Genomic DNA, 21,195 nt, shown 5'->3' on the forward strand with positions numbered 1-21,195 from the left:
TCTGATTGTGTATATATGCGGATAGAAGATGAAAAGAGCTGACTGCTGAGCAATATTATAAAAGAGATGGGTTAGGTTAAATAAGATATGGGCTGGGCTGACTTAAAAAAAACATATGGGTTAGGGTTTTTTTAAAGGGCCGTGTCGGCCGCGTGTCGGCCGTGTGTCGGCCGCGTGTCGGCCGTGTGTCGGCCGCGTGTCGGCCGTGTGTCGGCCGCGTGTCATGTGCTGACACGCCACACGGCGAGTCGGACACGTACTCAGCCGAGTCGCCGTGTCGGCCGTGTCGGACACGGACACGGCGGCCTTTTTGAAGTATCAGAGTCTTTATATCCAGCCAACCATTCTTTTAGAGTTCAGGTCACTGAAACATCCTTACATGCAAAGCATGTAGACTTTAGTTGAAATTCATCACCTTTGGTTGATATGAGAAACATACATTATCACAATTTTTTCCCACTGCATGAAAATTACTAGGCAGACATAAATGGTATTACTTATGTAAATTTAATAACTAGATTATTGGAAAAATATATTACCACACCTAAACTTGGAGTTTGTGTGCGTGCATCACTGTAGAATTCTATACTGTTACAGACATGCTCTCTTACAATTTACAAGCAACACTCCTTATCAGTCTCTTGGCTACTGTGTTTATATGTTTACTACCTAGCAAGGAAAAAAAGACCATATATATTCTATAGTAGTGAAGATTTAACAGACATCATGATAAGTCTGAATCTGGTTTTTCAGTGGCTTGCCGTTCTTTAAGCAATCTATTGGAGGTACTGTCTCGGAGTACAATTCTCCAAATGTACGCCAGCAGAACGGATCATACATGTGGTAGCGTTCTTGCAGAGGTTTTAGTTCTATGGTGTTTAAGGTAACCTCTGTACACGGAAGGCTGTCACTGCAGGCAAAGTGCACAGGTTTTACTGTATATGTTCCTCTTATCCTTTCATATGTGATTCCTGATAAAGCCACAGCAGTTGTTTGGTTCTTGCACTTGCTTTTGTCGCAGTAGAATTGGTCAATTATGATTGGAACTTGGACTTCGGAAACTTGAATATTTGAGAATAATACTCCTTGCACAGAACCCGAACCACCCTGTATAGTAGCCGAGTTAGCTAAATTGCTTGTCATTCAAAAATGAGGCAATTTGTACATGAAGGATCTAAAAATTATGTGCTATTTTCATAATATTTAGATAAACTGTAAAGGGTTTACATTCATACCTGCCAGGTCTTTATTCTTACACCATTCATTGTGTTATGCATGTTGACGTCTCTAACAGTAATGTTTGCCACACATGCTTTTGTGTTATCTTTTCCTAACCCTCCTATGCTGATCCCATGTCCTGGTCCGCAATTGACATTGTGAATATATACATTTGAACATCCAGTCTGTATTGAGATACAGTCATCTCCTGCACACACAATAAAAGGTATCATAATACGTGCTTATCGTAGTCTCCATGCGCAAGCACATTATTTGTTTGTGACACATGAGATTAGTTCTATGTTCCCTGAATTGCTAAGAGATGAATATGGCTGAAACTTTAACCTTGGCAAGTGACACAAGATTCTGGTAAGTTGTAGATTAAGAATGACAGTATTGATGATATCTGGGGGATTTGTTAAAATTACTTATTTTACTGTAATATGTCGCAGAGTTGATCCTTATATACGTACTAATCACACTGAAATTTGCTTATTGACGCCTATCATACTATAATTTGACATCGAATGAGGTGTTACACAGACAAAACAACAGTTGTGCCTTACCGCAAGCAAGGTTTGTATTGTGGATTACCACTTCTCTTGAGTTCTGTAAGTGAATTCCATCAGTATTAGGGCTATCTGCTGGAGACAAAACGTTCATGCTGTACACTGAAACTCCCACACAATTGTCAAACTTGAGATGGCACTGGGGGCTGTTTCGAATTGTTATTCCAGTGACTGTCACATTAAAACTCCCGTAAAACCTCAGTGCCTGTGCAGCAGAAGGATCTGTTAGGTTTATTGACAAGGTTTAACTTTCAAAAAACTGCACTACGAATAGGCTGGAGCAGTCCTTACAGTTGGCTTGATGTTTGGCATCTTCCCAACAAGTGAGCTGCTTACCTGTCACAAATTATATGGGAGCAATATATATCAAATGGCTCGTAGATTTTAGATAATTTTTTATGAAAGATCAGGTAAGTAGTTACAGGAGTTTGTAGATTCTCTGCAACTGAGTTGTTCAATGGAACAATTAGTTCAACTTCGCCATCTAGAGGATCATTTGATGAGTAGTCTTGCCACCAAATCGCTCCTCTGCCATCAATAAAGCCCTTCCCCTGAACTGTGATTCCTACTAGTTTCGTAAATTCAAGCCATTGATAAAGACCAGAGCCAAAAGGCTTGAAGTTTGTTGGAGCTAATATTGTACCATCAAGCTGTAAAAATACACAATTTTAGCATACTAAACTGCTAGGTGCTAGTTGACAGCCCTTTCCATGATGAAATATGTAAATACAATGAGAATGTATACAAGGCCAATCACGAAGTCGATACTTTAGGCAGAGAAGGTGTTTACTGAAGTTGGATTAGAGTGCAGAGTAGCATCAGCTACTCCATGTTAGCAGCTTGTTTTTGGATGAAAAGGTACAAGTACATATTACTGCTATTCTATTTACTTGTTAAGTGACTAATGAGATATTTTCAGAAGAAGAGTATCATTGTCTACCTGGAAAACAATGTTATGTTGACAATAAGGACCAGAGAATGAGATGGGCCCCACAAGGAACTCGTACTTAGATGGGATAATGATGGTGGAAGCCTCAACTTTACAAGCAGCAGCCCATGCAGCTTGAAATGCCTGTCATTTGGAATGAGAGACATTACTGTAAGTTTCGCTCTGTAATTCTTGTATTCTTTAGCTTTATTTAGTGACTAAATCATAATTGTTCTGCTGCACACTAAGACATTATTGTGAATTGTTCTCTAAATACATTATAAACATGGTACTCCTCAAATTACCGAGGCCAGCCTTAAGTTCTGCTTAATTGGGGAATGATAAATAAGAGAAACTTTAAGTACTCATGAACACTTTGCCTTCACTAAGAGTGGAATTGGGGGATAGCATGCATATTTGCCAACTGTAAGCATAAAACTTAAAACTGCATTTGCAGAACAAATTTGAAAAAGACTTAGGCTTTACCTTTGTGTCATCTGTTTTCCCATCCCCTTTGGCACCAAAATGTAATACATCAAATATGACAGCTGAATTGTGACCGGTCTTTGGAGGCCCTGGAGTCGCAGGAGGTGAAATTTTCGGTTTTGATCTGCTGCCATGGTTGTGTTGATGATTGCTGCCATGATTTTTTTCTTTTTTCTTGTACATTGAAGTTCTAAATCTTCTGCTCTGCCTCCAGTGCTTGCCTCTTCTAGCATTGCAAGTCCCGAACGTCGCAGACCAGATCAATAAGGACACTAGAAGTACTAATGTGAGGCTTTTGAAGGTAAAAGGACTCATTTTGAAAGAAAAAAATATTGTTTCTGCAGACAACGGAGGAGATATTTGGAGCTTAAATAGGATGAGTTCTTCCAAGCCATGCAACTGTGCAGACATGAACAAAAGTCTTCACTGAATCGAGGTAAATTTGTATTTATTCTACCTCATTATCATAATTATTTACTATTTTATTTCCTTTTGTAATAATTTAGTTGCGTTTTTCATTTGGCCCACCACTGGTAAAACAAAATAGTATTGCATGTGACTTACAAGTTACAACTGCTGAAACATAAAGATTGTTCAGGAGACCTTTTGAAAAATGGACTTTTGAGTGAAAAATTCTTAAATGTATATGACTCGAGTTAGTTTCACTGGCTCGATTTAAAAAGAGTTCGCAACTTATGAACATGTTTGCATGACTTGTATTATCTGAATTGACTCATTTTCGAGTTTTCGTTATATGTTTCTGTAACTGCCACATTCTGCTATTATTTTTCTGCTACTAGTTTTTACATAATAAGCAAAACAGAAGGTACGCATGTGATCAGTGGGTCTGCAGCTAGTCAAAAGAACTGATCATAGCAGCTCGTGTATATATGAAATAATGAAAATATGATCACATGCAAACACTGCTTTGCAGATCACGGGGCAACACTCTCAGAGTCTGAGTACTTGTGCATAAGTTTAAGAGTACTTGCAGCACGACTAAACCCAGGTACTAAACTATAGTAGCCGACATTTTAGTAATTTGGCATGGTATCTTCATATTTGGTTACCTTTTGTGATCACATTCGTCAAAATTTTTAACTGATCGTCGTTCTTCTTAAAACAGAATCCCTTGGTCGTTCTTTTCTGATTATATTTCAACACAAATTTATAATGTGGTCGTGTATTCCCACTTGTCAGACATTGCTATGATTGTGGGCACCAAGCGAATTTTCGATAAACGCCTTTATATTTTCAAATTTCATGAATGTTTTTTTTATAAAATTTAGAATGGTGAGCAAATACAGAAGGAGCTTAGGCCCCTTAGTAGATACGCCCCTGATCGCAATACCGCTTGCTCTGTTTTGGTATTCAATTATAAGTCATAAGTAATTACGTCTTATCGAATTCCTCAAAATTCTGATGTTCTTAATGCAGTGAGAGTGGCATCAATGTGCTTGGAGCAGACATTTGGAAGGAAAGAATTGATTGAGAAAGACCCTTTATGAATGAACCTGTCTTTTTGTGATAAACACACTCGTGAACTTCTTCTCTTTTGTCTATTTATCTCGTGAACTTAACTCACATCATATGCTCATATGACCATGGTGCAGATTCTAATACACCAACATATACACAAACTGCACATTATTGTGTTATGCAGATCAGTAGCTAGTTAATTGTTTGTAACAGAAAACGATAAGTATGGAGGATACGCATTGCGGCGATGAATTGAGACTCTGGTCCCGCTTGATTTAGAGCTTAGTTTCCGACTTGGAAAATTAAACTTTTGAGACGGATATGATAGAACAACTCAAAAGGTAAAATTTAGAGGTTAGTTTCTGACTTGGAAAATTAGACTCTGAGACGGATCAAACAGAACAACTCAAAAGCTAAAAATATTACTATATTAGTTGTCCCACATCGGATGGGGAATGACATATAGGTAAAATATAAACTGTCAAAATAACTTCAATAGTATTAAGCTTTTTGTGAGATATCCAAAAACAAAGCCATGCAAGTTGAGTCAAAAGAAACTTAACTGGCCAGTAAGTGGTATCATAGGGAGGTGTGTCGTTATAATATACTTTCGAGTTCAATTTTATTTGTGCATCGACAATTTAAACAAGTTTTTTGGAATATGTCTCTTAGTGTCACAGTAGTAAAATGTTGGTGATTTTGATGTTTGTATTGTGCATGTGAATCTAGAGTTGGACCGTGATCAACATTCCTCTTTCTCGCCAACACTGGCGACAACAATTTGGCAGATTGTCCATTTCTATTTGTTTGTATTTTCGATGATGTGCATATATACTCGTGTAAATTTGTCAGTTTATCTCGTAGAAAAAACAGATGAATCATTTGTTGTTGGTGTATTTTACACTAATCTAGCTTGGGACTTCCAGCACCAGCTAACTTATATTTCGGCGTTGTACAAGTTAATTTCAAAATTTAATTTTAGGGTTAATAGGCTCAATGGGTCATGGCAAAAAATAAATAAAAATAGCAGGCTTGACCACAGGTTAAAAAGTAGGGTTTGATAGTCTTGGCTCCATGGGTATGGGGTTGGAATGAGAAATCCGGTCCAGGTGGTATAGATTTAAGGTGTCATATCTGATATCATCTATTTGGTTGAGTGCTGGAATAAATATATTAAATTAGAAAACATTAAGTTACTCATTTATAGTAATAAAAAAAATATTATTACTATTATATATTTTTGTATCATTGATTATTCTTGTATTAAATATTAATATTTAATTACTTAAATAGAGATAAAAATTAAAAATGAAATTTATTCCCACCATTTCATACCCACCTACTCACTACTCCTTTGGGTATCAAACCCATATCTTGTGAATTTGAAGTATGAGTTTGAAAGTATATTTTCTTAAACCAAACACCAGCTATGGGTTTGGAATGAACAAAATATTTCACATTCCCGTCAACCAAACAACCCCTAATTCTTCGGACTCTCTCAGTCGCCGTGCATCAATGTTTTGTTACGTATGGCATGTTACGTATGGCTGCGATCACCGCCTGATCATATTATCGAGCAGATCCCCGTAAAGATCGCATGCTTAAAGTCTATAATTACATGCACTTCTGCAAATCATAGCATGCCTTGATAAAATCTGCATAAATATGATATGTTTCTGTGCAGAGAAAGTGAAAAGTGAAGACAGATGAGAATATCATTGGTACCTGTTGTTTCATCATCAATAACAATATCTTGATTCTACTTCCTTCAACGTATTGCAATTGTTGTGGAGCAGATTTGGAGCAGATTCTAGCATCCCCATGCATCACACACAAAATTGGATGCATGATAGCAAGACTTCAGACTAGAAGTAGAAACTTTAAAAATTGTCTACGACATCCAATCTGCAGGGTCTAGACCGATTTACAAATGACCCCTCGTTTCAATTAAACTGTTACCTATATCCAGCCTCATCTTTCTTGCTACTGCAACCTCTCTAATATGCGATGAAGTTTCAAATTCTCCTATTTCAGCATAGAAGTTGGAAGCTTGCAACCAAATTTCAGGATCCTCAGGTTCAAGGTCCATCAGTATAGTTGTCACTCTCCTACCGACATCCTCATTTCGGTGGATCCTACAACTCCTCAACAACGAACTCCAAAGGACAGAATCGTCCTTTCTTGGTGCTTGTTTAAGAAGCTCTTCTGCATCTTCCAGCAACCCTGCACGTCCAAACAAATCCACCATACATGAATAATGTTTTAGGTCTGGAGGTATATTATAAACAGTTTTCATTAGATCAAACACCATTTTCCCCTCTTCAACAAGTCCTGAATGGTTGCACCCGTTTAATACACACAAGAATGTAACTTTATCAGGTTTCACATCCTTTTCGGTCATTTCTTTAAGCATCCCAAGGCCTTGCATTCCCATTCCATTCCTCGCATATGCATTAATGATTGATGTAAATGACACGACGTTTACTGAGGGCAGTTCTTCAAAAATTTGGTGAGAGCATTTAACATGGCCAGATCTAGAATATGCATCAATTAAAGAGCATGAAACTGCCGAGTTGATCACAAACCCTGATTTTATCACACAACAATGAAGCATTAGGAAGCCCATCAAGCTAGCACAATTGGAAAGTGATAGTGCTTTTAGTGTGGTAGAGATACTAACTTCATCAAATCTGATTCCCTTGGCAAGCATCATAGCAAACAACTCAACAACGTCATCAAACATGTCGTACTGCAACAGAGATGTCATCATTGAGTTACAAGATTCAAGACTGATTTCATGATCTCCTTGAAATATAGACACTGAAGTCTCAATCTCGCCACATTTTCCATACATATCAATCAGAGCGGATTGCACATAGGCACTGCCAACATCAAACCCTGTTTTCTTGACAAAACAATGTATCTGATTCCCTAATACAATATTCTTCTCCTCACGACATAAAGTCAACAATCCCACAAAAGAACGCACAGATGGCTTCTTCCCCCAATATTGCATTTTAGAAAATATTTCTAGTGCTTCAAATATCAAACCACCATTTCCATATGCAGAAACCATTGAATTCCACGAAATCAAATCCTTGGGCGAAATAACTACAAATGATTTCTCAGCATCAAGCAGACATCCGCAAGCAGAATAAAAATCAACTAAAGCATTCTTAACAAATATATTCACCTCACACCAGCCATTCTTCACTACATGACAATGCACCTGTTTCCCTTCCTCAACAAGCTCATCATTTCCACACCCACGAATCATATAACAAAACGTAAGCGCATTACCCCTAACCCCCTCCTCTCCCATACTCCTAAAAACCCCGAACAACTCCCTTGACCGCCCCGAATCACAACACCCCCTCAAAACCAAATTCCAAACAGCCAACTTCCTCTCACTCAAACCACTAAACAACCTAAACCCAACATCAAAAAAATTCATCCCCATATAAACACTAATCACTGCACTAACCACAAACACATTCAAACCAAACCCAAGAACCACCGCCCTCGAAAAAACCTCAAGCCCTCGTCGACACCACCCTGCATTACAACACACACTCAACACAGTCGAAAAAGTACTCGAACTTTCACAAACCCCCTCAACAACCATCTGTCTATACAACCAAACAGCCTCCTCAAAAAACCCACATTTGTTATACCCAGATATCATTGCATTCCAAGTCACAACATCTCTCACAATCATTTCATCAAACAGTTGGTGTGCATAGCTTAAAGACCCGTACTTTACTTGATAATCAATGGCTTTGTTGTATGAATATATAGTGTCTCGATCACTGGGTTGGATGTATGTGTCTAATTGTAACGAAGTGAGTGGAATTGTCGTGGGGTTGTTTTTGCATGCAATTGTTGAGATAGCTCTGGTTAAATTTACAAGCTTTTTGCTTCTCATAGCTCATTCATTCATTGCAGTTTAGCCCGCCTAATTCTTTTTACTGTAATGATGTAATGAAACATTGTAATTTAGCCCCTATCATGAATGAGTTGGTTCAACAGTTTATAATTGTCTTGGCTACGCAATTGATTTTTTCATCAATTTAAGTTTTTCAGGTAAAGGATATGCTTTTTAAGTATATGTATTTTTTTATTTAAAAAAAAACTGCATGTATTTTTTCTTACCAATTTTATCTATAGTTTCGATTATCCTTAATTATAATTAGAATGACACCTACTAATATATGTTATTCCAATAAGTTTCTTTTGATATTACACAGAAGATGGAGAATATATGTAAATTAATTTAGTGTTGGCTTAATATTTATAACTTACAATATTTATGACTTACAAGTAGCAAGAAGTTATATAAAGAAGAAGTTATATATCAAACGGGATATAATCTCGTCAAAACATCTCATCGGGACTCGTTTAAGCCACTATAAACCAAATATATATCATTTTGCCCCATCACTATTCATATCTCTTTACTTAATCATTTATCAAAAATCAATCGTTTATTTTTTTACTACCAAACCACTTCGAGTATCTTCATAATTGTATCTAGTATTTATCAAATGAATTAGGAATTTCTAAAACAAAATAGTTAGGATGATCACATAAATATATATTTATAGCTAAATATTTTTTAATTACATAGCTATGTTGCTTTATTAATTCCCAAATTATTTTGGTAAATACTAGAGACAATTATGAAGGTACTCAAAGTGGTTTTGTAGTAAAAAAAACAAACGGTTAATTTTTTATAAATGATTAAGTATAAAGATATGAATAGTAATATGGGTAAAATGATATATATTTTGTTTATAATGTCTTAAATGAGTCGATGATGGGTGGGTTAAGTGAGATATTTTGATGTAATGAGCTGCTAGTTTGATATAAAACGCTAAAAAAAATCCCAGATTTCCAATGTTCATTAAGCTTGCCCCATCAGTTTTTATATTTTCCACACTCTGGGCCCCAACGTAATTACTTAAAAGTTTCGAAAGCGTGTCTTTATTCTCTCTGCCTTACAAGAAGGGCAGGGAGAAGACTCGTCGTAGACTTTGTTCCTGCGAGTTGCACCACACATTGGTAGTATAGGAGAGATATATGTATGAGAAGAATTGATGATGAGTTAACAAATTAAACATGGCTTATTCATGCAGTTTCAGTACTTGCATAAACCTACTGCTAATTGTAGGTTTAGTTGTGGCAGAGGCCTTTAGTAATTCATCATCATTGTTAGAAACAACTAAAACAGAAACAGATGTTCTGCTCAGCTGGGGGTGGTGGGATCCTGTGTCTTCATCTATCACAAGCTGCGACTTGAAAGGCGTCAAATGCAATAAGGCTGGTAGAGTCATTTCCATAGACTTCACTACTATCCCTACCTCCAAACACTTGATCTTTCATCCTGTCGCCTTAATGGAAGCATACCTTACGAGATTGGCATGCTTTCAGAACTCAAATATTTATCCCTCAGCCGCAACTATCTCACTGGTAAGTTACCTTCTTCCCTGGGTAACCTCACTCAGCTACAGGTGCTTGATGTATCTCACGGTGGACTCACTGGTAACTTACCTTCTTCCCTGGGTAACCTCACTCTGCTAGAAGAGCTTGATGTATCTTACAATTCTTTCACAGGCTCCATACCCGTTTTTCAAAACTGTAGCAGGCTGAAATATCTACACCTCTCCACTAATTCGTTTAGTGGCCACATCCCAGAAGAACTTGGACGTTGCCCTTCGCTGGAATCAGTGGATTCTTATAATAATAATTTGACCGGAAGCATTCCTTACAAAATTCTTTGTTTGCCAAATCTAGGTTTCATAGATATCTCCTCCAACAATATTTCTGGCCCAATCCTTTCTTCCGACTATCTTCCAGATCCAAATAAGCGTTATGCATATAATGATGGTGAATTCATTTTCTTGTGTAGTAAAAAGACACATTTGCCCATCATTTACATAGTTCTTCCCCTTACAATCGGCATTCTCTTGCTCATACTAGCCTCCGTGTTCTGTTGCCGGCATAAACATGCAGAAAATCAAAGCAACATCAATACGAGGAATGGTGATTTCTGTTCAATATGGAACTTTGACGGGCACATTGCATATGAGGACATTATAGGAGCCACAAATAATTTTGACATTAGATACTGCATTGGAACTGGTGGTTACGGCAGTGTATATGAAGCCAGGTTACCAAGTGGTAAGACTGTAGCGCTCAAAAAACTTCATCGCCTTGAAGCTGAGGAGCCAGTTTTTGACAGAAGTTTTAGAAATGAGGTGCATGTGTTGTCCAATATTAGACACAAGAATATCGTGAAGCTCTTTGGCTTCTGCTTGCACAACCGATCCATGTTTCTTATCTATGAATTAATGGAGAAGGGTAGTTTATTTTGTGCCGTGAGAGATGACGCCCATGCAGTAGAGTTAGATTGGAATAAGAGGATAAACATTGTGAAAGGTATAGCACATGCTTTATCATACATGCACCACGACTGCACTCCCCCTATTGTTCATCGAGATATATCAAGTAATAACGTACTACTCAACTCTGAGATGGAGGCGTTTGTCGCTGACTTTGGTGCATCGAGGTTGCTAGAGCCTGATTCATCTAATCAAACATTGGTTGCAGGCACTTTCGGTTATATTGCTCCAGGTTATCTATTCTCATTATTTCAGAATTTTTAACTTCCAGTCTTTTATGTTGAGTCATTTATTTTGTAGTGAAATATGTTATAACCGACTTTATGGTTTCTTATTATGCAGAGCTTGCATACACGATGGTTGTGACGGAAAAATGTGATGTGTATAGCTTTGGTGTGGTGGCGCTAGAAATCATGATGGGAAGCCATCCAGGAGACTTCCTCACATCTTTCCCCGGATCCACTTCCAATAGAATGCTGAATGATCTATTGGACACACGCCTCCCGCGCCCAACAAGACAACAAGAACATGACATTGTTCTTATTTTGAGGCAATCATTTGCGTGTTTGTGCTCAAATCCAAAATTTCGGCCATCAATGAATACTTTATCTCATGAGATTTCACAGACTACAAAGATGCTGACAGCAAACTCTATTTATACCATGTCAGTTGAACAAATATGTTGATTTCTGATAGTAACTGAAAGCATTGCAACAATTGACATGATCTGATTCAACAATTGTGGTCTGGTAACAAATCTCAGTTCATGGAAAGCTTTCATTGGTGTTTTTATCTTGTATATTCAGCATGTTATTTTAAAGCAGAAATGTATTTGTCAATTATTTATGCATGTAAGACAGGTATTGAAATGGATGAAAGATTTTATTAGTAATATATTCGTTGGCATTTTTGTTTTTGAAACAATAAAAAAAAATTGTATAAAAATGGGCAGGATGAAACGAGTACAAAAGAATATTTTTAACTTTAAGCTTTAAATTAGTTATCACAGAGTAAGACAAGGAAACTTGTGTACACAGATGCAAGTGTAAAACTTGTCATTTAAGTCTACAAGCTTTGGGATCAAGGTGATAAATATTTACAGCCTCCAAGTGCTTTCAGAAATACACTGCCTTCTACTCCCTCCGTCCCCTCCGATTCTTATCGTTTGGACGGGATTGCTCGACACGCATTTTAAGGCTCATGAAAAATATAGTTCTATAATTTATTTTTAAATTTCTTTTTTCTGAATAAAAGTTTAATGTTTAAATTTTTATTCAGAAAAAGAAAATTTAAAAAATAAGTTATGAAACTATATTATTTATGAGTTTTAAAATGCATGCCGAGTACTCCATTTCAAATGATAAGAATTGGATGGGACAGAGGGAGTAAGATATATATGGGCTAGATCAGACTATATGGTAAGAATAATGGTATTCAAAAAGGTGTACCAGGTTAATTGCTACTCTGTTATTTCTAACTTGAAGGTTACAACATTGGATCTGCATTCATTTTGTCTGCTTCGCTTCGTCAACAGGAAAGTTTTCTTCTGCTTGCTTACGCCAAAGATAGTTAGCAGCTTCTATCCACCCCGGATGAACCAGGAACTTATTTTCCCGGACAGCCCATCGAGATTTCTCTGTTCCTTTGTCCATGGAGACAACATGGGTCACTGAGGGATCGACTTCTCTCGAGCATGTGGCTCCCAATTGCTCTGCCATCTTCCAAAGGTGGTGACTCTCAGCAGGAAATTTAGCCGGGAAAACCCTGGTGAAAACAAGCTTACAGCCCTTCAAAACTTCCTTTCGGACAGTTTTCAGCACCTGCAATGATGCATGTAGGGAATTCAGATCAACGCCAGTACTTATTTGGCAAACGGTAACACAATAAATTCTCTAGACAACAAATTCTATTATAAAACTTTCGACAAATTATCAGAGTTAATTGTACAAATTATTTGAAGAAGTCAGCTATTAGAAATGAAGCAACAACATTTTGACAGGAAAATCATAGCAGACAATGAAGGGAATTATTTTTCTTTTCTAACCTGTCTAACATCCTTCTTAGTAATATCAGCCCCTTGTTCCTGTAATAAGATCGATTTACAATAGTAAGATCGATAATGCAAATAGAACTTAATTAAATAGGAAAAGGACATACAGGGTCAAAAAAAATTGAGTGAACTCGTTTGAGAACTTCAAGAACAGTAGCAAGGGCTCCATCTTCCTCACTTTCATCACATTTGAGTTCAGAACGTGATTTGCAATTAAAGCCAAATTGTCGGTAACTTGAAACAAAGTAGTGATATCTCTCCATCAATATCAGGTTTTCTTTGTGCTTCGCCCAAACCTAAGGCAGTGGTAAACTAGGTTAATATAATATTGGTAACTTCATTTTCAAGTTTAAAATCTAGACCTATTCACATCTTTTAAACGTAACCAAATTTTGAATCATTGGCATAAGAAACTGAGGTGTGCTAAATAGTGTTTCAGATCGTGCAACAAATTTTCATGGGAAAAAAAAATGTTATGCAAATACGAGTACTCCAAAGACACCAGAGTATTTAATCAGCATGGATAGAGAAGTTAAAGGACTAGTACAGCAAGTCCCATTGCTAATGGACATGACATACAATATTGACATATAAGGTAGCTTGTTTGCTTGCCTGTTCTGTATCATCAAGGATCAAAACAGCACTATCTTGCCCCACAACCACATCAAGACCCTTTTGATGTCTCTGGGTGCAATCCCCTTGCGCAATCACTTTAGAATTGAAGTAGATATTTTCTGGGTCAAGCAGCTTTGCCATTTCCACAGCGTAGGCTCGTTCACCCATTGTATATATGTACATTTCGAACAACTTACTTGCTTCTTTTAAGAACGTCCGCACAAAAGGCCTTAATTTGGTCATCATGTGCATAAAATCTAGTCTGAACAAATTTCCCTTCAGTGCATCTGTTAATATATATAAATGAGACCACATAAATGAACAGAACTGAAACGGCTGATAGATGACCAACAAAAATGCTCAGTAACAACGGGAAAAATCATTAGGCACAAAATGCATATTAATATCATACGCAGAAACTGCCAAAAGCAACCAATAGTAAGATAAGATGGAATAGACAACCTATCATATAGAATAACTAACACCTTGTGCATATTTGGCCATGGGATAGAAACCAAAGATCATAGAAGTTGGAACCTGGATCATACAGGGATGATCTAAGAAATCTCAGAAAGAAAAGAGACCACAGGTCTAAAATTAAGCAAGTAAGAAATTAATATTTTATTATATCACATGTATGTTGATTTTTTCTGATATATGAATGCATTATACAATTATGGCAAGTGCTTTGTGCAAGTTATCTGCTAGAATATATTAATATCCTATTTATATAGGAAGAGAAGTGTGTGAGATAAAAATAAATTTCAAAAGGCACTAGGCAGACAAAAATGTAATAATTACACCAGGAGAAAAATTTTGTGATGTTCGCAAGATATATATTAATATATATCAGTGAAGACAAATGACAGCTAGGAACAGCAAATCTGAGCTGTGGATGCCTTCTTAATAATTAATTATCTGTTTATTGCTAAGTGATGCCTCCACAAAAAAATTAATATATTCCAAGCAGAAAATAGCAGAAAATGGCAATGATACGGTAACTTTTAATAAAAATGCTTTTACAATATACAGAACTTCGTGACGAATGCACATGCAATTTAATTGCAGAAACATCCAATGAGCCTTCAATTATACAATACCTGGTAGAGAATCGGGCGGGACTTTTAGATACTCCTCTTCTGGCATAATATGCCTAAACTGGGTTGAGTTAAGAAGTGTGTGATCCAGATCAAGAACCAAATTTAGCTTTTTATGGCGGAACAGGTTCTTCAAATCATTGTTGCGCAATCGAGCAATTTCATCATTAGCAAGTCTTAAATCCTGTGCAGGCAAAATGACACTGTTCACTGACTGACAAGTGACAATATTCAAACAAAGAGGTGGGACATGCTTCAATGAAAATCCAAAAATATCTGTATAGTTTCACAGTGAAAGTTCCAACTTCCAAAACATGCACGGAAACTGTGAGTTCAGTAGGAAAGGGGACTACTACATCCAGGGGAAGAGCCATGATACCCAAGGGTGGACGCCGGACAGTGGAGGTGCCCACATAAAATTCAGATATTACGTGGTAAAGCTCAGCTTCAAGGTTATTATTAGCTGTAACTCATGCTGCACCAACTATGAGTTCATCAACTTGGTTTTATCAGCTGTTTATAAATGTGTGTGTGTGTGTGTGTTTTACTTTCTCCTTCAAATCTGCTAATTTATAAGATATAGTATATTTGCTCAAATTTACATACCAGTCCACTTTTCTAGTCTCCCTAATTGACTTTATATTCTAAAATTTTGTATTAGATTAAGTGTGCCTCTGTTGTGAGAGAAGGGGGGGGGGGGCATCCCAAGCCCCACCCTAAGCAAAAAATTGGAGTTCCCTGAAAGGCTGAAACAAAAAAACCTGCCTGTTTTGGAGTAACAAAAATCTAAAAAAGCTTCTACTCTTTTGTTTAACATTTTAACCTCCTCACCAATTTGTCAAAATTCGTGACAGAATTGGCACAACATTACCATTCAAAATATACCTTTGTTTTTTTTGTTGCTGATTTAAGACCAGGAGCTATGATTTCTATTGCAAGTTATACTTTTGTCTTGGTCTAACCAAGACAAAAGTATAACTTGCAAGAGGAATCATAGCTCCTGGTCTGAAATCAGCAACAAAAAAACTAAGGTATATTTTCAAACGTAATGTTATGCACAATTTACTCATATCTGGAAAACTTCAGTTTGCACCTTAGGGATTGTTTGCTTTTTTATTTTAAACATTCATGTACTTAAATTTACAAGAACCCCCAAACTTTCTGAATTCGCTAGTTTTCTCAAGTATCTAGTTTTACAGACTAACCCCCATCCTCGCATATTTTACAATGTCAAACACAGGCGGCCACAATACAGAAAAAATTCAAACTAACTAGACATGAGTTTTGAGCTTATTTGACAATCTGGTTTGGTTTTGTGTTTCCGCCAATAATATATGTATAGCTGACCCTGAATTAACTTCTGCCTACGTCAGCAAGGGCATAGCTGGTGACCAATAGAAAAGTTTTCAAGAGGCTAACCTTGTGGATATAGCCAAATGCAACCCCAGACTGTTCACCATCAGTCTTTTGCCCACACCTTATACACATTCCTCCAATAACACCTGGATGTGTGCAGATATCCTCTTCGATAGATACTTCTGCATAAAGCATATATGGAAAGAAGACATTCTTATACAGACAAATTTAATAAGGAACCTAACAAGAAATCAACGTGTGTTTTCATGACAAGCAATACTATTTTGGACAGTACAACAAGCCGCGAGTATATTGATACTTTGACAGGTAAAGAATATTAATGAGACAGAAGGCACACATGGAGCTGATTAAGGGTTACCCAGAGAGAGGAAGAAGTACTAGTAAAAAATAGTAAATAAGAGAAGATTATAAAAGCCTCTAAATATGACATCGGTTCTATTAACACCCTTTCATTATATCATTCAGATTTTCTTTGAATATAGAAACTGACAAGTCTATATAGACCATACTGGATGAGTATTCCTCTTAATGAATTGCAATCTCAGCTACGAATGCCTCAACAGCTGTAACTAGAATTAAGATGATGGAACAGGGAGGCATCCAATCGTAACATAGTGTGATAAATTTTTTCTATTTCCTGCTTTATCAAGGCCAAAAAAAGGCATTACAAAGAATTGAGTTAACAAAAGGTAAAAAGTATACCAACCTGATTTATTAAATAACACAGATCAAAACTACTATGCTAAAAAAACCGATACAGTTAACAGAAATCATAGAAACTACTTGACGGCAAATATGCTGCCAAATTCCAAATATACTAAAAAATAATACGACGTGTGTGGTAACTGGAATATTAATCCAAAAATGCAATGTGCGGATAATCATATATCCCCTCAAAATGTAATCTAAGCTAAAAAAAATTTTGGGTTCATGTACAAGTTTTTCTAAGATAAAAAAGAATGCTGATTTTTTTACCTTGATTTTATTTATTTCTTAAGCAAAGGGGAATAAGTAGGATTTTTTATAGGCCACATCTGGCAACCACAGCCACTTAATGACATGATAATACCCATATCCACTTGTACCTTATTCGGACACTGAGCTCCTTTAAAGGGATTGCACAAAGTTATGATTTAAAAAAGACATTATCTACAAGTCAAAACAACTGTGAAATCTCAAATTAAACAAGCTACATCATATCCAATGACCACGAACTCCATGAAAATAGTTATACTACCCTTGTTAGATCCCACATGCCCGCCGAAGTTCTCCCTCAGTCCTCCCAAAACTGGCATTTAATCGTGTCGCCTAATCTTATGTATCTTACTCCAAGGTGCATACAAGTAATATATATCCTAAAATGAGTTTAACTGCAAGATTATTATATTCCACTTCTATTCACCTTGGCCACATCCGGTAGTAACCTTTTGTTAATAACAACACCTATCCAATTTCAGTTCGTCACCTTTCCTGTATTCCAAAGTTATGCCCCAAAACTCGATAACTAACGTTTTTCAACTTTCCACCTTTTTCCTTGCACGCATATGTTCTTTAAGTATAGGTTTAACATTTGGAGCATCTACATGGACCAATCCAGTTCGAGACTAGGTAGTCCAATGCCGAGAGTTATCTGCCTACTTGGTGAACTTAAGAAGTATTTTATTATTAATGGTTTTTATTCATCCAAAGAAAGTTCATGACAGTGTATACGGAAGTTGACAAAATTAGTGAATACAAAAGTTATTATAAACTTAGTTACTGTTGTTCTAGTAACAAGTCCTACATTGAGAATACAGTAATGTAAATCAACATGTATACTATTCCCATAATATTACCCAATTTAGTTCCGGTTCCACTTGATGTAGAGCCATAAGAATCTACAGCCTTATCAGATAACTCCACCTTCTGCTTTTTAGTACTGCAACAATTTGCATACACATTATATCACCCACAGAACTTTTATTTAACTAAAACAACAATAGGTAAAAAAAAATTATTCTAGAATGTAAGCATATATACTTCTAGCTAATTGTATATATAGTTTCACCGTACTTTGGACTCTTCATTTGTTAGGATTAATTACTTCTTGCTAGTCCTGTTTTATAATAGTACCTACATTATGTATTAAAACTATACAAATATTGAGGAACTGGAAATCAGTGGATAAAATTAAAACAGATTCTTTGACTGGCTTACATTGTAGAATATCCTATTCATTTACCAAACATTTTACAGGTACTTAAAACTAATTACGTTAACAAAAACAAAAAAAAAACTAAGCAGAAACAGAACTCCGAAAAAGTCAAACCCACTACATCTAGACCTTATCGGTGCATCCTATCCCACCCGAGGCCCTTCTGTTCTCCCACAAAGTACACTAAAAACACTCTACCACTTGCAACCAAAAAAAAATGGTGATACACCTCATATCTTCTCCACAACACTCCACAAAATTATATCAGTATACATTATACATAATTAACAAGCTTAACATATTAATGCAAATTGAGAAAAGGCCTTCGGGGTCACAATTTCAATACATAATGCCCCAAATGGCACTGTCCAGAAAAAAGGCCCTCACTGGCACTTCAAAACACTGGTTCAAGTCACGTTTCACAACTTTCCAACCAAACGCCCATTTAATGCACGTTTTGACAGGATTATCTTTTAAATAAGTATAAACGTAACTTTATGTTACGTTATACTACTTTAAAAAAAAGGGTAACCTACGGTCACGTTTATAATATATGTTTTTATATTATATATATATACTTTAGAATTAATAATTTTAATAGTTTTTAATATTTTAGGATTCACTTTTGGATTTTAGAATAAATAAATAAAATAAATTTACAATCGTTAACATTTAGGGTTTAGGTTTGGGTTAGAATGATTAATTCGTACTGTATATTAAATTGGCCGACGGTTAGGGTTTAAGATTGAGGGTGTAGGGCCGGTATGCCCTAATCTCTCAAGCCTAAACCCTAATTAATGCGAGGCTGCAGGGCCGAAGGCCTTAAAGCCGAGAAACCGGCGGAATAAATTTATTTACAATCGTTAAGATTTAGGGTTTAGATTTGGGTTGCAGAATGATTAATGCGTACTGTATATTAAATTGGCCGACGGTTAGGGTTTAGGATGGAGGGTGTAGGGCCGAGCCTAAACCCTAATTAATGCGAGGCTGCAAGGCCGAAGGCCCTAAAGCCGAGAAACCGGCGGAATAAATAAATTTACAATCATTAACATTTAAGCTTTAGGTTTGGGTTACAGAATGATTAATTCGTACTGTATATTAAATTGGCCGACGGTTAGGGTTTAGGATGGAGGGTGTAGGTCCGGTAGGCCCTACTCTTTCGAGCTTAAATTTTAATTAATGCGAGGCTGCAGGGCCGAAGGCCCTAAAACCGAGAAACCGGTTTTAGACCCTAAACACTCGATTCTAAACCCTAATTAATTCGGGGCTTTAGGGCCGTGAGGCCCTAAAGCCGAGGAACCAATTTATAAAATTAATCTAAAAATATATATTAATAGTTTTTAATATTTTAGGGTACAGATTTGAGTTTTAGAAAGATTTATTTCTACTTGAAATTAGATTTATTTTTAAAATTTAAAAAAAAATATACAAAACGCAACTTAAAGTTGTGTTCAGGTGTGAACACGCAACTTTCAGTGTGAAGACGCTAATCAAAACCACGTTTTGCCCGGAACGTGAATCGAACTCACGTTTACAGGTGACAGACAAGGCCATTTTGTAAGAAAGTGACATTCAGGCCCATAACCTTGCGCTAAGTGCCTTTCAGGGCCAACACCCATGCAAATTACACTTAAATGAGATAAATACTCACAATTATATAGTTCTAATCATATATCACACAATGTAATTCATTTTTAAGCCCGAAACAAACCACAAAATTTCCTGAGAAGCAACTAAACAACGAAACGCGCACATTTCCATAAAAACGTAATCAAACTCCAAAATAATTAAATAATACCTAAACAATTCCGAGTCGTAATCATTCTCATTTTCATCGTTCTCATTCTCATCATCCTCGTCCCCAGGCTCCGGAGACGTATCGGAAGCCGAATCCAACTCCGCATCGAGAAACGACGCGAAATCATCGCCGCTGCTGGACGAGTGCACCGGAGAATCACTTACAACACTCATCTACAATCACATAAGCACATAAACAGTTAAAAACGAAACCCTAACCCTAATCCAGCAGTAAAAGTAATTAACTTGATAATTAGAGCAATAAATTGATTAATTAATTGTGAAATGAGATTAGAGGTGAGTTAATTGATTTACCTGAGTGATAATGAAGGTCTGGTTTGTGAGAGATTTGCAGTTGTGTGTAACTGTGTGAAAAGGTTGGGAGAGAAAGAGAGGGAAGTTGTATTTGAGGGACAGGGAGTATTGGGCTTGGTTTGTTGGGGTTTATGGGCTGTGAGGAATTGGGCCCAGAAGTAAAAATATAATCTACCTGCGTCTGCGTGTCCATAAAAAATTGTATTTTTATGTAATTTTTGAAAAATTAAAATAAAATAATGGGATTACTTGTTTGCATAGACAGTATCAAACTGATGCCTCATTTTTTTTTTAAAACTATTTTAATAGCCATAGTATCTGTGAATTCTGATATATCGAACCCAAGAACTTGGGGACGACTGATGTATAGCTTTACCACGATATACTCTCAACCCATGCATATTAGTTGTACTTATAATTTGTTTCTTTCCATCATAATCGTTAAATTTTTAATTAAAGAATTGTTAATTACAAGATTGAAAAAAATACATTTACTGGTCCTATGATCACAATTTTCAAGAAAATATATCGAATATCATTGTTGGAGAACATGGTCCGCACCTATCATTTCGCAATTCAAAATATCATGTGCGGTGTTTATCCTTTTTTTTCTTCTTAATATTTTATGTAGCGTTTTACTCTCAAACGTCTAATCATATTATGTTTTGT

General features: G+C 36.4%; 4 protein-coding genes and 1 long non-coding RNA gene across 6 annotated transcripts; 2 read left to right on the forward strand and 3 right to left on the reverse strand.

The window, feature by feature from the left end:
- Window positions 1-591: 591 nt before the first annotated feature.
- On the reverse strand, window positions 592-3,612 carry LOC108201766 (polygalacturonase At1g48100). Its single transcript, XM_017370056.2, has 7 exons — window positions 3,202-3,612; window positions 2,728-2,859; window positions 2,210-2,437; window positions 2,079-2,123; window positions 1,785-1,992; window positions 1,236-1,426; window positions 592-1,107 (listed from the first exon to the last, which is right to left on the reverse strand). The coding sequence occupies exons 1-7, from the start codon at window positions 3,610-3,612 to the stop codon at window positions 715-717; spliced, it is 1,608 nt and encodes a 535-aa protein (XP_017225545.1). The 3' UTR covers window positions 592-714.
- LOC108201777 (uncharacterized) lies at window positions 3,495-4,965 on the forward strand. Its single transcript, XR_001802919.2, has 3 exons — window positions 3,495-3,637; window positions 4,136-4,210; window positions 4,639-4,965. It is a non-coding gene; the product is annotated as an uncharacterized LOC108201777 (long non-coding RNA).
- A 1,013-nt stretch (window positions 4,966-5,978) lies between these two features.
- On the reverse strand, window positions 5,979-8,768 carry LOC108201762 (putative pentatricopeptide repeat-containing protein At3g05240). 2 transcript variants are annotated; one of them, XM_017370050.2, is made up of 2 exons: window positions 6,406-8,765; window positions 5,979-6,306 (listed from the first exon to the last, which is right to left on the reverse strand). In XM_017370050.2, the coding sequence occupies exon 1, from the start codon at window positions 8,603-8,605 to the stop codon at window positions 6,605-6,607; it is 2,001 nt and encodes a 666-aa protein (XP_017225539.1). In that variant the 5' UTR covers window positions 8,606-8,765; the 3' UTR covers window positions 5,979-6,306; window positions 6,406-6,604. The 2 variants fall into 2 exon arrangements, with proteins under 2 accessions (XP_017225539.1, XP_063940262.1); XM_064084192.1 differs by lacking the exon at window positions 5,979-6,306 and having other exon boundaries at window positions 7,127-7,266; window positions 7,361-8,768.
- A 924-nt stretch (window positions 8,769-9,692) lies between these two features.
- On the forward strand, window positions 9,693-11,973 carry LOC108201767 (MDIS1-interacting receptor like kinase 2). The gene is made up of 2 exons (XM_017370057.2): window positions 9,693-11,313; window positions 11,424-11,973. Exons 1-2 carry the CDS (start codon window positions 10,101-10,103, stop codon window positions 11,765-11,767), a joined length of 1,557 nt encoding a protein of 518 aa, XP_017225546.1. The 5' UTR covers window positions 9,693-10,100; the 3' UTR covers window positions 11,768-11,973.
- Window positions 11,974-12,035: 62 nt separating this feature from the next.
- Window positions 12,036-20,586, reverse strand: LOC108201768 (RNA polymerase II C-terminal domain phosphatase-like 4). Its single transcript, XM_017370058.2, has 9 exons — window positions 20,527-20,586; window positions 20,213-20,385; window positions 18,056-18,138; window positions 16,263-16,381; window positions 14,847-15,027; window positions 13,744-14,033; window positions 13,239-13,427; window positions 13,126-13,164; window positions 12,036-12,901 (listed from the first exon to the last, which is right to left on the reverse strand). The coding sequence occupies exons 2-9, from the start codon at window positions 20,383-20,385 to the stop codon at window positions 12,587-12,589; spliced, it is 1,389 nt and encodes a 462-aa protein (XP_017225547.1). The 5' UTR covers window positions 20,527-20,586; the 3' UTR covers window positions 12,036-12,586.
- Between the last annotated feature and the right edge of the window lie 609 nt (window positions 20,587-21,195).

Source organism: Daucus carota, chromosome 9 (genome assembly GCF_001625215.2).
Source record: "Daucus carota subsp. sativus chromosome 9, DH1 v3.0, whole genome shotgun sequence".
Classification (NCBI taxonomy): domain Eukaryota; kingdom Viridiplantae; phylum Streptophyta; class Magnoliopsida; order Apiales; family Apiaceae; genus Daucus; species Daucus carota.